The 18406-nt window shown below is 42.9% G+C and overlaps 1 protein-coding gene and 2 non-coding genes across 3 annotated transcripts in view; 2 read left to right on the forward strand and 1 right to left on the reverse strand.

The window, feature by feature from the left end:
- VPS39 (VPS39 subunit of HOPS complex) overlaps positions 1-17184 on the forward strand; it is an 83064-nt gene extending 65880 nt beyond the window's left edge. The window contains exons 19-25 of the mRNA XM_063947495.1: positions 8230-8382; positions 8613-8715; positions 9067-9112; positions 11311-11460; positions 13992-14126; positions 14916-15007; positions 15756-17184. Coding sequence (XP_063803565.1) covers positions 8230-8382; positions 8613-8715; positions 9067-9112; positions 11311-11460; positions 13992-14126; positions 14916-15007; positions 15756-15837 — 761 coding nt within the window. The 3' untranslated portion in view covers positions 15838-17184. The remainder of the gene's footprint in view (positions 1-8229; positions 8383-8612; positions 8716-9066; positions 9113-11310; positions 11461-13991; positions 14127-14915; positions 15008-15755) is intronic.
- On the reverse strand, positions 5406-5524 carry LOC134981638 (5S ribosomal RNA). The gene has a single exon (XR_010190739.1). It is a non-coding gene; the product is annotated as a 5S ribosomal RNA (ribosomal RNA).
- LOC134981650 (5S ribosomal RNA) lies at positions 7111-7229 on the forward strand. Its single transcript, XR_010190740.1, has one exon. It is a non-coding gene; the product is annotated as a 5S ribosomal RNA (ribosomal RNA).
- Positions 17185-18406: the final 1222 nt, after the last annotated feature.

Consider the following 18406-nt stretch of genomic DNA (forward strand, 5'->3'; position numbering starts at 1 on the left):
ACCTTTTCTCCTCTCACCTGGGATAGTTAAAGAATTCCCTCTTAGGTGTGAAGTATGCGGTGGAGCCATCTGCAGAGCCCTCCACGCGCCTGCAGGACACTCCTGTTGAACAGCTCAGATTATACAGGTAATGTCACTATTAACCAGAGATCTTGTACGTCATTTCACCTCTCCAGGTTTCTAAAGGAACCTTGCTAACCTTCCAGGTTACAATACTAATGATGTCTGTTTTCTGTGGAGTCTGAACCAGTGTCTCAGAATATCCAGGTGCATTATACAGCAGTTCGTCTGGTACTGCAGGTAAAGGAGGCGGACACGTCAAGTCCATCAGGGTTCGACGCCAATGACGAAATGACAGCGACTGGCCCAGTCTCGGATGAGCTGGGCAGGCTCCGGTAGGCGGCCGTCAGACACCCGAACACACAAAATCAGGTATCAAACAATGTTTGTTTTCCCTACCCTCTTCCCACAGTCGTCAGGAGATGGTATCAGAACCTTTCTAGGATATACCCCTCGATGTACCGCCGGTCCAACAAGCTGCCGTTTTCCTGAGCAACCTTGTTCAGGGACCCATCGAAGACATATACGGCAGCATGTTTCTACCTTGTCCGGAACAGGTAGGTTGTGGAACAATTGTCCTCTAGGTTACAGGATGTTTCACATCAGGATCAATTGATACTTTGGTACAGGTCCGAATCACGATTCTGCTCTATGATCTTTGAAGGTCACCACGTCTGCAGACTCGGACCCTGCATTTTCGCTTGGGCTGTCTTAAACCGTCGACCTCTGGGGCTGCGACTGTGACAGGTGAACATGTAATCCTACGGGGCAGATGGTTCAGGGGAAGGAACTTTCTGCAGGATTTCTTGAACCATTGGAGGTAAGTCCACTTTGCTTTCTCCTAATACTGCCCCAGCTCCAAGACAGACCGTTACCGGTCTTTCCTTTAGATTTTTCCGTGACCCTTCGGAAACTTTCGACTCCACACGGGCGATATTTCAGTCGCCAGGGGATCTCAAAAAAAAAAAAAAAGAGCTGAAGCAGAGGTTCAGCATCATCCTTATAAACCCACTACAGGTCAGACTTTCCTACCACCTGGAGGGTCCCAGGGTAGGCGCAGGTCGGTGGTCCTATGGGAAGAACTGAGAAGGCTGGGGCAAACTAGATTTCGGAACAACCATCTCAGGAGTCCCTCGGCAGGGGGCGGCCGATTTACGATGACAAGAGTCATACTGCAGGCGGCGCTCCATATGCTTCTAACCGCAAAGAGTGTTGATCCCTGTTTTTCACATATCATTTGAATCGGGACAGTTCTCAGGCCTTTGTTTTCTTCTCACGTTCCGAAGCCAGTTGGCTCGGCCAGACCTATTCTGGCCTTACAATCCTTTCAGTCTGTGATTGCTTTTTTTTTTTTGAACAAGAAAGGGAGTTTTTACGTGTCCCTTGTCTTCAGAGATGCCTGTTTACTGATTTCAGTTGGACGGGCTTTTCTCAGATTCACATTACAGGATTCTCATTTTCACTGTCAGTCCTTTCCTCTCGGTATCTCTTCCGCTCCCACAGAGTTCAGGAAGATCACAGAATAACTCTTTCAAGGGCAGAAGGTGACGTTGGTTCCCTAAATGGACAATCTACTGCTGCTTTCCCACTCTGTACATTAGGTGGCTTCTGAATATCCGGAGGATCCAGGAGCTTATGGTTCAACACAGATCCAATTTATGCTCCTCATAGACGTTTCTCAACTTGGTCCGTCAGAGGATTTTTCCTTCCTCGGCACCAGGTACTCTATTCCTTCAGTCAAGTTGCGACGCAAGGAGTGGTCGCCTCCATTCCTCTCTGAGCGGGGGACAACATTCCTCTCTGAACGGGGGACAACATCCCTCTCTGAGCGGGGGACAACAATCTTCTTTCCGGGTCAAGCCACCAGGTCAGACTCCCGGGGGAGAAAACATTCCCCGGAGTTTTGTCAGCTGGTCCGCTGTGGGCGGAGATTTCGGATCGACCTCAGGGCGTTCTGACTGACTTTTTAACCCTTTACTACTCTCGGGCGTGAGCTCGGGCAGTAGCCGAGGAGGCCCTCAGGGCTCCGGGGAGTTTTCTGGTTATTCTATCCGGCCTCCCTTTTTAATTTCTACCTCCGGTTCGGTAACACAGGAGGGGATTATGCGTGCTAGTCCTCTCGGTGGCTCTGGTTGGGCCACAGATGTCTTGAAGATACAGATACACCTGTTGTCAGTAGAGGAGCCTATGCTACTACCTCGACTGGACTGTCCACTTCAACAACTTTTCCTTGTTCAATCTTACACTGGTTCCGTGTAACCGTGTGACTGTTCACGAGACCTCAGAAGGGAGTAGTTCCCTAGGTTGGTTAGGCCTACCGGGCCCCGATTTCAGAAGTCTGTTACCTCTTCTCGCTTTTGCCACTTTTGGAAAACTGTATCGGACATAATAAGCATAAAAGGGGTTTTCCCCTTCTTTCAGTTACCATTCAGCCGTCATCTTTGGTTTCTCTGGGAGGTTTTGCTCCGCTGCGCTTCATACCACACTGACCTGAATTTTAGGTCTCTGTTTTTTTCGGTTTTCTTCCAAAAGAGATTAGCCTAGCGGCCGTAGGTTCGGCCTCTTTTTCAGGGAGTGCTCTATGGCATCTCCCCCGGCTGAGTTTCGGTCTCAGCGGTCGTTTCTTCCTGAGGGGATGTCCATTTTTCCGACAAATCTGACACTAGTGTTTTTTGGTCCTCTTTGAATGTTGTCATGGCTCGCCGACTCTCCCTACAGAGGTCTTCGGCTATTCGACAAAGTGTTTTCTTCTTGGTGCTGTACAATGCTCCCGTGCTAAATAGCCGGGGTCCCAACATACGCTGGGCCGTTGGATACATCTAACCATCAGACAGTCTTCTTGGAGGTTGCTAGGGAGCCTCCGTATTCCATTTCAGCGCACTTAACGCGCGTGGTAAGACCTTTGTGGGCGGCTGCCCGTGGGGTCTCCATAAATAGTTTGTCGGGCGGCTACTTGGTCGGACTGACATTCCTATTGTCAAATTCTACAAGTTTGACACTTTTGCGGCCTCTGCATCACAATTTGGCCGAGCAGTTTTTACAGGACTCGCAGCGCTCTCCCGCCCGTTTTTGGGAGCTCTGGGACGTCCCCATTGTAACTACGCTCCAGTGGCCCCTAGTGGATGAAGGAGAAAACAGGATTTTGGTACTTACCGATAAATCCCTTTCTCCGATTCCACAGGGGCCACTGGACGCCCGCCCAGCGCTGTTCCTCCTTGTTTTTTGCTTAACGGTTTGCAGATCACCATATGACTGCTTGTTGAGTTCAGGCTAGCCTGGTTTTTTGTCAGGTTCTGTTCCAGGTTTAGTTTGGGTTATCCTGGTTTACAGGGCGTCATTAACCTCCTCTACCTTAAGGTTTGTTTATTCCATCTCTCATCGGGCACAGTTTTACGTAGACTGGCTTGGAGGGGAGATAGTAGGGGAGGAGCTAGCCACAGGTTGAGAATTTTAAAGTGCCAGCTCCCAATTACTGCCTACTATATCCCCATTGTAACTACGCTCCAGTGGCCCCTGTGGAATCGGAGAAAGGGATTTATCGGTAAGTACCAAAATCCTGTTTTTTGTGTGATTTTGTTGTCGGCACATTCAACTATGTAAAGAACAAAGTCTTTAAGAATATTTCATTCATTCAGATCTAGGATGTGTTGTTTTAGTGATCCCTTTATTTTTTTGAGCAGTGTATATATAATTCTTAGATATAATTTCACTTTATACCCCCCAAAGCATGATCATCTTACCTATTCTCTGTCATTTTCCTGTCACCTTCATCTAGAGCTCACTCTAGTCAGGCTGAGCTGAAACCTCCTCATATTGTAGCTCAACACTCTAATTGTGTATCCTCCACCATGTTTCCTTCCCAGTACACCTTCTAGCTGTTCACCATTTCCCCTTATTATGTAAGCTCTTACATTTCTGCTCATAGTTCCTTTAAAAATGTGGCCTTTGTGAGAAGGTTTAGGACAGCTAATCATTCAAGTCTGAATGATAAATCACTAGAAATAGGATGTTTTCAAAATCTGTTCATCACTGAGAAAATCTCAATGTTTGTTGGATTGCGCTTGAAATTGTTCAGGTGTGTATCTAGCAATAATGACAAAGTAAAGAGCTTTTCCCTAGCCATAAGCAAGTAACAGTAACAGCTGGACTGGAAACCTAAGTATTTCATTTGTGGGTCATATGTTTTCGCTCTATGCAAGCAATCAGTATCTGCTATAGACTAGTTATCAGATGTCAGTGTTCAATTATACACTAGCTACCAGACTTCAGGGTTCCTTTTGTGCTGTAGCTACCAGGTTTCAGGGTTCCCTTTATGTTGTAGCTGCCAGGTTTCAGGGTTCCCTTTATGTTGTAGCTGCCAGGTTTCAGGGTTCCCTTTATGTTGTTATTTAAGCTCTTACAGGCAGCGCAGTCCTCTTGCTCCCTCCCAGCCTTATCCAATTCATTAGTGCTCCGCTGCCTTGTGTGCTTTGACAATTCATGTTGGTGCATGAACTTTTAGTACTGAATTGATTTTCACCAACCAATGTCTGTTCTCCCACCACTGAAAGCTCTACTGCACAGAACAAGGTTACCCTTGGCCTAGCTGTTTTAAACCCTTCTGAGCAATTCAATTATAGCCCCTTTTTTTGCGCAAAAGCACATGGATCCAGAATAAGTTCACAGACCCATGTGTTTTTGCAGTCACGATAATGGGTCAGTTATGGGGGATTGTTTTCCCCTGCATCCGTGCAGGACAAAAAACCCTAATACTGCTGGCTTCTGGGGCTAATTGGATATCTTTAGAACATGGGGAGAAAAAAGAAGGCTCTTGTGTGGGCGCACTCTTGTAGAAAAAATTCAAAATAATATGATAATTGAGAAAAATTACTTAAAACATAACTTTTATTAGCATAGTTACAATTATATGTTTTTCCCTGAGATCTGTCCTTCAAAATGCAATATATGTAGCATCTTAATTAAAATGTTCTGGTCTCTTTAATGGTAAAGAATGTATGAAAGGGTTGTAGACATTGAATTGGTCATACCCCCATTCCCCTTGACCAGTACAGACTTGCTGTATTGATGGAACCACGGGGTGGTCGACACACAATGATATATGAGAGGTATAAGGTTATGCTCTATGGCTTATAAGAGATTAGAGTAATGATCAAAGGTCATTCCTCTAAGATGATAGACAAAATTCACTTTATACTTATGAGCGTTGAAAACACTGATGATAATAGTAAGAAGTTTTGTACATCACGGTAATGGTGCCACTGACATTAGAATAAAATCAGAAAAATAGTAGAAAGTGGTGATACTGCTGTTGGTGATATTTCCACATAAATGAGGAAGAAAATCCTGCTCTACAACACCAAGTATTCCCAGGTGGTCTCCCTTCCTGGTACTGACCTGGCCCAACGTTGTTTAGCTTCCAAGATCAGACGAGATCGGGCGCTGGCAACGTGGTATGGTAGTAGAGGGTTTTATGCGAACGCCAATGAGAGTGCACCTATTTAGGAATATGGAAAATATAGGGTAGAGGTTGATAGAAAAGTATCAGATAAGAATCGTGGAAATGTGTGGATCTGCTTTTTACGTTAGACCCGATTCCAAAATTCCCACTCTCGTGGTGCAATGTACCGAGAATCGTAAATGAGAGTCCACGAAAAAAAATTTTTGGTGATCTTAGAGAAATATATTAATCAAATTGACACTAGGATTAGCAGTTGAAAGAAAAACTGGCTACTGATATGTAATAAAAATATTGAGACAGATAATAACATAATCTGCAATCCTAAGTGAGCTTGATAAATACGTCGTTGCTCTAGTGATGCAATTTTGTTCTAAGGCACAGGAAGAGGCAGGAATCTGCCAAGTTATGTGCTGGTATATCAGATTATCTCCAGACTCTACACGTATGAATCAATTTCCAAATGCATTAACACATGAATCACAAGATATTTGCTATTGCCACCGGCTACAAATAAGATATTGGAGTACTAAGAACCTATACTCCTTATGATGCTGCATTAATTGCTGAGGAGGTATGAGGAAATACAGGCAGATAAGAACAAATGCATTTCTGGAAAAAATAGATATATATTGTTTGCATGCAACAACTGGTGAAACTTTGGATGTTATCACTGCTTAAATTATAACCAATTAGGTGCCCCTAATTAGTTGTCACTTGTGATACACATAGAAAGCTAGATAATTGGGGCAGATCAGCTGAGATTTACAGTGAAAATTACTATCCGTGGCATGCAGTCACCGGTGACTGCATGCCACGGATAGTAATTTTCACTGTAAATCTCAGCTGATCTGCCCCAATTATCTAGCTTTCTATGTGTATCACAAGTGACAACTAATTAGGGGCACCTAATTGGTTATAATTTAAGCAGTGATAACATCCAAAGTTTCACCAGTTGTTGCATGCAAACAATATATATCTATTTTTTCCAGAAATGCATTTGTTCTTATCTGCCTGTATTTCCTCATACCTCCTCAGCAATTAATGCAGCATCATAAGGAGTATAGGTTCTTAGTACTCCAATATCTTATTTGTAGCCGGTGGCAATAGCAAATATCTTGTGATTCATGTGTTAATGCATTTGGAAATTGATTCATACGTGTAGAGTCTGGAGATAATCTGATATACCAGCACATAACTTGGCAGATTCCTGCCTCTTCCTGTGCCTTAGAACAAAATTGCATCACTAGAGCAACGACGTATTTATCAAGCTCACTTAGGATTGCAGATTATGTTATTATCTGTCTCAATATTTTTATTACATATCAGTAGCCAGTTTTTCTTTCAACTGCTAATCCTAGTGTCAATTTGATTAATATATTTCTCTAAGATCACCAAAAAAATTTTTTCGTGGACTCTCATTTACGATTCTCGGTACATTGCACCACGAGAGTGGGAATTTTGGAATCGGGTCTAACGTAAAAAGCAGATCCACACATTTCCACGATTCTTATCTGATACTTTTCTATCAACCTCTACCCTATATTTTCCATATTCCTAAATAGGTGCACTCTCATTGGCGTTCGCATAAAACCCTCTACTACCATACCACGTTGCCAGCGCCCGATCTCGTCTGATCTTGGAAGCTAAACAACGTTGGGCCAGGTCAGTACCAGGAAGGGAGACCACCTGGGAATACTTGGTGTTGTAGAGCAGGATTTTCTTCCTCATTTATGTGGAAATATCACCAACAGCAGTATCACCACTTTCTACTATTTTTCTGATTTTATTCTAATGTCAGTGGCACCATTACCGTGATGTACAAAACTTCTTACTATTATCATCAGTGTTTTCAACGCTCATAAGTATAAAGTGAATTTTGTCTATCATCTTAGAGGAATGACCTTTGATCATTACTCTAATCTCTTATAAGCCATAGAGCATAACCTTATACCTCTCATATATCATTGTGTGTCGACCACCCCGTGGTTCCATCAATACAGCAAGTCTGTACTGGTCAAGGGGAATGGGGGTATGACCAATTCAATGTCTACAACCCTTTCATACATTCTTTACCATTAAAGAGACCAGAACATTTTAATTAAGATGCTACATATATTGCATTTTGAAGGACAGATCTCAGGGAAAAACATATAATTGTAACTATGCTAATAAAAGTTATGTTTTAAGTAATTTTTCTCAATTATCATATTATTTTGAATTTTTTCTACAAGAGTGCGCCCACACAAGAGCCTTCTTTTTTCTCCCCATGTTCTAAAGTTTGCATACTTTCTGGCTCTGGGTGCACCACCAACAGGACAAGACTAACATATACATGTGTATATATTTTCCATACACAACATAGAAAGGGCCACTTTTTGCCCCTTCTCTCCCTTGAGTTACAAGGGAACTCTATTGTCCAATTTTGGTATTTCTTCTTAATTACAGTACTATCTTTAATTATAAATCCGGTGCCGGATCGCCCAAGTTTCTAATTGGATATCTCCCAGGGGATAAATTACCTGTTGTAATTTACCGTGGCTAATTGGATTCCCCCCTTTTTTTTGTATCGGTGTAATCACACATTTTTATATTCACTAAAGGAATTCTGTTTCTCCTAATAAAAACCATGTCCAACGTCTTATAACAATATAGACGGTTACCTAGATGCATTGAAGTGTTGTGCATCCATAGTTGTTCATTTTCTGCTGCAGAACCTGCCTGTAATGATGAGCGTGCCCGGTGCCCATTCCCTGCAAGCTTAGAGAAGGAGGAAGGAGGAGAATTCCGCTCAAAGCTGCTAAATTTTCTCGAGATATCAAACTGTTACCAGCCTGAGCGACTGATCAGTGATTTCCCATTTGATGGTGAGTTGTTCTCTGTGGCCGGTTCATTCATGAAGACTAAACACAACCCGGCATGCTTTGAAGTTCTGTCTTGTGGGGTTTTTATACCAAACAAGTAAAAGAAAATGAAAAAACTTTCTCGTTGACCAGTGAACACAGCCCAAGACTAGAGTTTCTTTGTGTCTTACGGGTAATTGTATTATTACTGTACATCTGCTAATGGGCTTTGTTTTGGTGGTGCTCTTGTGCAGGACTGCTGGAGGAACGGGCCCTGCTCTTGGGCCGGATGGGCAAACACGAGCAAGCTTTGTTCATTTATGTGCACATCCTGAAAGACACCAGCATGGCAGAGCAGTGAGTATAGTGACCTGAGTGTTCGGTATATTACTATTAAAATGCTGACCTTGTTTTTTCCTATTATAATTAAGGCTTTGCTTTGGCTAAATATCTGTTGCTGAAAATGTGGTATCGTAGGGAACAAAAAGTTGATTGTCCTTGAATGTTTACCATTTTTATCACAATTTCTCTAATACTCAGTTTCTAAAGCAAAGCAGATAAAATTGTTGTTTACTCCATATACGTATTTGTTTAGCAGCTGTAAGTAATGTAATGTTGACATTTTTGTTAATTGTTTTACACTTTGATTTAAGAAGTTGTCCGTGGTCCCTCATCTCTTGTCCGTTGTCCCTCATCTCTTCTCCCCAGATACTGCCACAAACACTATGATTACACCAAGGATGGTAATAAAGATGTAAGTATTTGTTTTCTTCTTCGTCCTAAATTGAACACAGTGCACTCATGCTTTTATTGGCAATAGTAGGATAGATTAGTATTGAATATTGCAATTGCACAAAGGTAGCAGCTGGAGCTATAGAACTTCAGTATTATGAAAAAGACCGATAGAAGTTGCTTTCTGTGCTGAGCATATAAAGCCTTGTTGACGTCTGCAGATTCTGATGCAGGGGCCTGGTAAGGTCATCCAACCTAGGCTGACTACTTGGCTCAAATGATATCCTAGAGCATAATGGGAAATTGTTCTTAGGTTGGCAGTTATTAGCCGAGGATGTTCTCTCTCCACAAGGCTTGATGATTCTACAGATGTATCCACATACACCAATCTTCAAATCTCTCCAAATAGCCCCACTTAGCGCACCTTGGACTTTGAGACTTAGTGGTGTATTCAATTCATGTCGGATCCTTTCTTACGGAAGGGATCCGACATGTGAGTATTCAATGCCCGGCCAGGGTTTGACCCGTTCCTGACCATGCCATTCCAAGTTGGATTGACATTGTCGGAAACAGGGCTACAACCTGTCGGGTTTTGCCGCGCTTCTGACAATACACGTGGATCGGCGGCTTAAGCCGCCATTCAGCGTGCTTTCCGACAAGTCGGATTTCCCGACTTGTCGGAAAAAAGGGGGCAGCATTGAATAGGTCAGAACACCTTCTGACGTAAAAGTCGGAAACTGCCGTCTTTCCGACAAGATGTCAGTTTCCGACTTCAGTTGAATACCCCCTTAGCTGAGCTAACAGACTATCCTCAGTACCTAATACACTATAAGCGAGCTAAGACACAAAATGGAGGTAATAGTACACAATCTAGGGTGAAGTGGCAAAAGACAGGTCTGATACAAGTGACCCGCACCATGCATCATTCTGCTCCATCTGTGACCCTGTTATAACTCCTTTGCTACGATAAAACTAATCCCATGTACCCAGGGCCTAATTCAGACCTGATCGTAGCATCAAATTTGTTAGCAGATGGGCAAAACCATGTGCACTGCAGGGGGGCAGACATAACATTTGCAGAGAGAGTTAGATTTGGGTGGGTTATTTTGTTTCTGTGCAGGGTAAATACTGGCTGCTTTATTTTTACACTGCAATTTAGATTTCAGATTGAACACACCCCACTCAAATCTATCTATCTCTGCACATGTTACATCTGCCCCCCCTGCAGTGTACATTTTTTTTGCCCATCTGCCAACAAATATGCTGCTATGATCAGGTCTGAATTAGGCCCCTAGTACACGATAAGCAAAGATGCAACACTGAGGAAAACCAATGCAGTCAGTAACGAGGCAAAAGATTTGTCCAGTACCAGTGACCTGCGCCACACATCATTCTGCTTCATCTGTGACTTTATGCTTATTCCTCTGCATCAGAAACACTCATCATCAGTACCTAGTACACTATTTACTGTACGAACAAAGATGTATCATTAAAGAAACTTTCCATAGCTGGGGAATTGCACCTTATAGTGCGAAAAGGATGAGGACACGTCTATAGGGTAACATAGCATATAACATCAGTGTGACGTGTTATTCTGAGTCACCCACAGCTCTGTATATGGCCGCAGCTAACAGATGTTAGCAAACCAAGCGTTCTTGGTAGCGATTAATAGCATCTCTGCTTATCTCAGACGGATTTCGGCCACTTCTCTCAGTCAGTGAAGTGGGAGTTACTGAGTGGGCAGTAACAATGCAGACACACGTAAAATAACATGGTAGCCTCATGGGTGTGTACAAAGTTGTGTGTATGCCTCCGGGGCGCCTGTTTCTGATGGATCTTTTGCCCCCAGCATGGGTTAGGTCTTAGTGACAAAACTAGTGATGACTGCTGTGGGTGGAAAGCAGTGGGCACATGAAGACGTCTGTATAGCTGTGATATGGTTGCAGCTACCATCTGGACTTGTGTCCGCTTTGCGAGTGACTCAGGCCCAAAGTGAGGTTTGTGTGCGGCAAACTATAATCTGTAAAGTAAAACCAGCAAACGGCCTGTCTTGTATGTACTCGTATACATACAGGACAGAGCAGCGCACTCTAAATGCCTAATGCCACTAGTTATATAGGGATGCGGTTATGTGACCGGCAGTCAGGAGATCCGTTCTATGCTATTATGGGAGAATCTTCTCATCCTCATGCGGCTGCTGTTTCTCTATCTGGTCTACAGGTCTACTTGTCGCTGATCAGGATGTACCTCTCCCCACCGGATGCACGCTGCCTGGGCCCCATTAAGTTTAAGTTGGATGAGCCAAAGCCAAACATTGCTGCTGTCTTGGCAGTGTTGGAGCAGCATCATGGAAAACTGAACACGACTAAGGTAAAAGGGAGCTACATACATGGCACATATAAATGCTCTTCCCCAAATGGACTTGATTTTGTTTTGGTTGCTGAATAACAAAATATCCTTTCTTGTGAAAGAGGGCATCCGTTTTCCTGACCTTATATTGTATATCAAAGGACCATTTGGGAAAGTAGGCACTTGCAATAGTTATTCATTCTCCAAGAAAGTTCTCCGCTAGATATACCCATACTACCTATCCTAATTTATGGTAACACTCCCGTCTTACTCTGGGAGAGATGTATTAAACTTTAGAGAGAGAGAGATAATGTACCAACCAATCAGCTTCTTACTCAATTTGCAAGGTATGTTTAAACAATGACAGCTGATTGAACGGTACTTTATCTCTCTCCAATGTTTGATACATCTCCCTCTTTGTCACAAATATCAGAAAATAGCATTTTTGAACATTTAACTCATATGAACTCAATATGGCTGATGTGTGGTTTGGATTTTTACCCATACTTCATCAGATCCCTTATTCTACTTTAAAGTAGACTCCCAATTGATAGACCATTTTAGAAAAATAAATCCTTTTTAGATTCTACCTGAAGAGGATTTGTCACGTAGGCAAGATATACAATCTATTATACTCCCACTCGTTCGGGGTAATTATACGAGACAAAAATCTGGGTTTCTATAATCAGGTGATTGAGTTGGCTAGCCAACAACTCATAGCGGACATCAGTGCCATGAATGTATTGCTTCAAGATGCCAACTTCCATTTCCTGCCTCTCTAATGGCATTGTAAAGCATCGATGTGAAATGTCACTGCTCAGCCCAATGTGGCTTATGCTGAGGTATAAGCAAGATATCAGAGTGATGGTTGAACCACTTAGCTGGGGCAGTGATCAGACACGCACCATGACCGGTAAAGCCGTGAGTCCTGAGAGCTTGGGTTGACCAAGGTAGAATTGTGAGGGATGAAACTGGAATGGATAAAGAAGAAAGCAAAGCAGGACTAATTACAGTTCTAACCTTGCTTATGCCGCATACAGGTCAGGTCTCTTGTGCTAGGCACACAACTTAAATGACGTATCGGCCGATCGATCTAAACATACTTGCCAATCTGCTGCTCGATATGTCTGGCCAGACATCACAACTGGGCGGGCATTTAAATTTGCCCGCCTAGTTGTGATGTCATTGTTGGCGGCTGCAAACGGGTTGGTTGTCAGGACACCGTGCATCCAGCCAGATGTACCAATATATCTGCATTGCAGTGAATGGAGAAAGAATGTGCCGTTGTCATCTGTAGCTGGTACTGTGGTGGATCCTCACATAGAGGAGCAGGAGACCCCAATTGTCAGCCACTCTCCATGTTTTATTCGCTCCCTAATGTTATCAGTCGTCTATATCTGCCGTATTGTCAGCTGGAAAGGGTCATCACTCTTATCCAAACAGAAGATCCAAGGCCATCCTATTTAGGTGGAGGCTCATACAGATTCATTATCTATCTTGTTCAAAACTTAGAACAAATCATTTACACTTTTCATGACCAGATACACTCCATATGGGGCAAAAGTCAAGTCAGATGCTCCATTCTATTCTTAAATTCTTAAAATGTTAAGATCTTTCCTTGAAGTAGAGAATGTGTTAAATACAGTACCAGGCAGTATATAGCTCCCTGACCAATTATGTGGATTCATGGGTAATATCTGAAACAAAAGAATCCATATCACTTCACACCCATGCAAACACTGTGCAGATGTTGATATTATGACAGTGTCGACATTTGAGACCTCTAATGCACAATGCTTAAAATCATAGCAGTGACTAGTCTTGGTCTTTTAAACTCCCCATATTCTGAGACTCCATGATACAGCTATGGGCCTGATTAATATTTGTATGCAAACCCAATGCTTTATGCACAAATCCGATGTTTGGGGAACTGTGCATGACCGCTCCTAGTCCCCCCTTAGCTGAAGTATGATTGACATACTGTGGTGTTTAGGGGGCAGAGCAGGGATGGCTACTGGGACCGGTCTACAAAACTGGGATGTGACATCCCTGATTTGTAGGCGTGTCAAGCCCAGGGACTTCCTGGAGTCGGCAGAGTGGTTCCGATGGACTGTCTGAGTAAACTTCGGCTGCAGTTCTGAGCCAATACGGTCTTCAGACTCAGCACTCGAATCACAGATGTTGAGGACTATGTCTATTTTATGTAATAGTATACTGTGTTTATTGGTATCTTTTGTATTTTGTATGCTTTTGTTTTTTTAGCGAGAGGTGTTTCCCCCATTCCCCCCACCCCCTTCACCTTTTGGCCTTCCTTTGTGTTCCATGTAACCCCATTTTTCTTCTGTACCTCAATTGCTCTGTAATATTCTATAAGCATTAATGTTTAAAAAAAATCATAGCAGTGTACAGTCCCCTCCTAATAACCTACAATTTCTCCAACAATAATTAGATCAAATATAAGTGTAATATTAACCGTGCATCCCACCTGTACAATTGAGTGGTTTTTGACAAGTTATTGTAGATTTATTTTTGAACATGTTGATTTCCTACAGGCCATAGACCTTCTGCCAGTAAACACACAGATTAAAGACATTCAGGTCTTCCTGGAAAAAGTACTGGAGGAGAACGCCCAGAGGAAGCGATTTAACCAAGTCCTGAAGAACCTTCTGCATGCAGAGTTCTTGCGGGTGGGTCTTCTATAAGGATTAAGGGGGGAGATGTACTAAGCAGTGATAAAAGTGGAGAACTTGACCATGGCAACCAATCAGCTGCTCTGTATACTTTTATAGTATGCAAACTATAAAAGTTACGTCAATGCTGATTGGTTGCCATGAGCAACTTCTCCACTGGCTCACTTCTCCACTTTTATTACTGCTTAGTACATGTCCTCCTTAAAGTCCAACATGCAATAATTAAAATTATTTTGTTTTTTAATTTTGTAAAATACTTTAGCAAAAGTAGTTTTTTGTAGATATTGGAACTGAAATAGTAAGTCTAACTGTAACTAAAGACTGTATTTTTTAGAATATACTTCTAATGTATGATATATTGATTTATACAGTTACAATATACTATTGGTGAATATGTTTTAGGCCAATGAAGCACCCACAAGTTCACTTACTATGTGATCTGAAGTATGAACGTAATATGTATTGAATTCCTGAATTCAGAGCTGTGTCCCACTTGCAGACATGTCTGTACTGTTGGGGGAAATCTGTGCGGTATCTCCACTGCTCTGCTGATAAACATTGAACGGGTGCTACGTGAATGGAGGGAAGTAACATAAAGTGGGGGGGGGGGGTAAAACTGGTGACCTGGCATGTCATGAGCACTAGGCACGGACCCATCATGATGTGGCCACGCCCCCCATTTGACGCAGCCACGCCCTGTATCCTATTTTCCGTATCTGAAGTGTTGGGAGTTACAGATGTTTTGAACATAAATTCTGTGCAAGTTATTCTTCACATCTTGTGCAGGTACAGGAGGAGAGGATTTCCCACCAGCAGATCAAGTGTGTTATCACAGAGGAGAAGATCTGCAGTGTGTGTAAGAAAAAGATCGGAAACAGGTGCGTCTGCTCCCATATTTACATATCTAACAAACCTGAACTAAAATACTGCACTGAAACATAATTCTACATATGGATCTCAGATCCTTCCTGTAATCGTTACAGCTGTGCATGGTGTTCTCATCACAGGCTTATTACAGAACCCTTATATAATCCATGTTTGTTTTTTTACACCTGTGATTCTATGAGGATATCTGATAAACATGCACTGTTGAAGGTTGGAACTCCTCTACTGCATTCTGCTTAGGAGACCCAGAATATATTGTACTAAGTTTAATGATGTCAGATAAGGGAATCCGTTTTAATAGTGCTACATGCCTCTAAATCAATATACTAGAGTGTTGCTATGGAGCAGGCCATTAGGGCTGTACATCTTGGCGCAGTCTCCTCACTCTGGGAATGCCAAATTTCTTATTTAGCCCAAGTAAGTGCTCCAGCGCACTAGGGAATGTCAGCGGGGGAATTTTCGCAGAATTTTCAGACAAATGGGGCCTGACGCCGCATGCAATCCGTATGATTTGCCTGTGACTAGTGGAAACCTACAGGGCCAAACTCAGAGGAGTTTTGTACCTAGGGGTCAGACTGTAGTCCTCATTGATAATAATGAGGCTTTTGCAAGAGATTTCTGTATCCTGTTGAATGTGATATAAAATATCTGCTTGTCTCACCCTCAGGTAACAGAGCAGTTACAATCTGTTGCCATGTCAGCTGTTCCTTACACTCTCCCTTTTCTTGTTCCCATTTGCAGCGCCTTTGCCCGGTATCCTAGCGGTGTGGTTGTCCATTACTTCTGTGCAAAGGATGTCAGCTCTGTAGACTCCTGTACATGATTGATGTTAGCTGCAGGACACTGCAGAGCCACCAAGACCGAGACATCACCTGGGAGTGAGATGCTGACCTGGCAGGTAGACCTGTACATGCCATCTCCATCTCTGCAGACTCTGAAACGTTGGGCCATGCAGCGGGACTCTGTGCCACAGCACGTTATGTACTGATAGGTCCTGTAACAACTCTGTATTCTATTAGCTGCAAGTGTCCGAAGGGTTGGAAGGATTTGCACAGTGAATAAGCCTTGCAGATGCGGAGAGTGCACAACTTGTGTCAGTTATACATGTTGTACAGTTTTGTTAAAGTATGTATATAAAACTTTATAACAATGTGGGTTATGTTATTATCCTGCATTCTACAGTATGTATAATATTTTGAGGGTCCGCTTACATATGGTCCAGTTTCTGATGCTATAAGTAAAGCAAAGCAAATGTATGTAAGATACAAAAGGCAAATTATCCAAACAATATTACAGCGGTCGTTACTGGGATCCACTACTGTGGTAACAATAAAGAAACCATAACATAAAAAAAAAAACTAAAAAAAAACAAATTAAATCATTATTTTGTCTTGCTTATCATCACCTTAAACATTTGACATTAAACATCTTACACATACGGAGGAATTTGTAAAGTGGAAACCAGTTCTCACTGACTGTATAATGTGGTAGTGGATGGTGGTGACAGCGCCGTTCTCTGTTGGTGAATAAGTCGCTCAGCGGGCAGCACCTAACCTGCACTTTTATTACTGGAGTGGTTAACACAAACCATCCCAAGACGAGCGAGTTATATTAACAACGCTTAATATAAACAGCCGTTTATATGCACCCATTGTACGGCATAATTTTGAATTTCCAGCTATCCCTAATCGCCACCTGTGCAATTTCATGGATGGTGATCAGACCTATCTGTACAAGGACTCTTGCCACAGCAGCGGCTCAGTACAGTGAGATGTGTTACAGCAGAGAGCACTTGTCACACTTGTATAGTGTTCATTCTAGCACGCTGCACCTAATCAGTGAGGAGGACATATTTTAGTGGCTGTAGCGATACACCACCTCTCTGATTAGGTGCAGGGTGCTAGAATGTACTCTACTTCTGTATCTCGCCTATCTGAATGTGTCTAGATGAAGAATGTGACATATGAAGGAGAAATGGAAGTGGCCTCTAGGAATACAGAAATGCTTCCTTATTGGGAATATCCTGTATGATGTACCTGTTCTTGCTTTGCCATTAGTATAAATATAGTAAATACAGTATTTACATTTTTTCACACCTGTAAAAGTTGTAATTAATAATGGTGCCTGGAAACTATTGCATTTGTAATAAAGTGCAGTTCCTCTGTTTGTATTCTGTTTTCCTTTGGAGTTTTTTACCATTCGTAAGGACAGGAAGAGTCTAAGTATAGGCCCTGCTGTCTCTTGGCGGTTGGACAGTAAGAATCAATAAGATTACTCCTTTCGGCAACCTGTAGCCCCAAGTACTAACATTAGCCAGTTTTAGCTTTAGCTAGGAGCTGGGTCTGCTACCAATGTGTTTCAGGTTTTTTCCTTCATCCACTAGGGGACACTGGAGGATCTGTATGGTGGGGTATAGATGGTGGTCAAGTGGAGCCGAGGCACTTTAAATTCTGTAGAATTGTGACTGACTGGCTCTTCCCCTCTATGCCCCCACCACACACACACAGACCAATTTGAAAAATGTGCCCGAGGAAGTTGGCCCTCTTTCTGGGCTTCTCCAGGGAAAAATTATTTTTGCAAGCTGAGGACAGACCGGCAGCCTACTGCCCCTGTCTGCCTGCGATGTGGGAGCTACCGTGTGGAACTCTGGCACAGTTTCTTTAAACTGTAGCCATTGTTCCTGGATACATGGACATCAGTCCCAGAGGTATAGACAGCGATGCGTGCAGTGTCTGATGGAGCCTCCACAGCAGGTGCCCAGCCGTTCAGCATGGCTAGGGGAAAGTATAGCCCGGAGCTCTGACTAGCAGAGTCTTCGGGTAATGCAGCTTCCTGCAGGGCACAGAGTCTATCCCCAGCGCTAGATCCGCTACTATATACAACAGCGGTATTACAGCAACCGCTACTGAGAGAAACCGTTTTGAATTTCCCTCACAGCGTGAGGTGCCAGTATGCGGGGGGCAGAGCTACGCTCCGGGCGGCTTCTTCCTCTGCCTCCGGCTAATTGGCGCCATTGCAAGCTACAGCGCCAATTATGAGACATAGAATCACTTAACTGCTTATTGGGTTGAAACTTATTATATAGCATTATGCATGCTGTTAGTTATTAAATACAAAGCTTACAACAGTTATAAAGATGATTTTATAATTAAAACTGTTTTAAATCCTTCAAAAACTCTTGAAGGTCTTTTTCGGGGGGGGTCTTGCCAATATCTGGGAATCTTGCCAAAAAAAACCTATCTGGCAATTATAAATCTGCAGGTATTCCTTAGCCCAGGGGTTCTCAAACTCGGTCCTCAGGACCCCACACGGTGCATGTTTTGCAGGTAACCCTGCAAGTGCACATGTGTATTAATTACTCCTCAGAGACGCATTTTAAAAGGTCCACAGGT

Source organism: Pseudophryne corroboree, chromosome 12 (genome assembly GCF_028390025.1).
Source record: "Pseudophryne corroboree isolate aPseCor3 chromosome 12, aPseCor3.hap2, whole genome shotgun sequence".
In the NCBI taxonomy this organism is placed as follows: Eukaryota; Metazoa; Chordata; class Amphibia; order Anura; family Myobatrachidae; genus Pseudophryne; species Pseudophryne corroboree.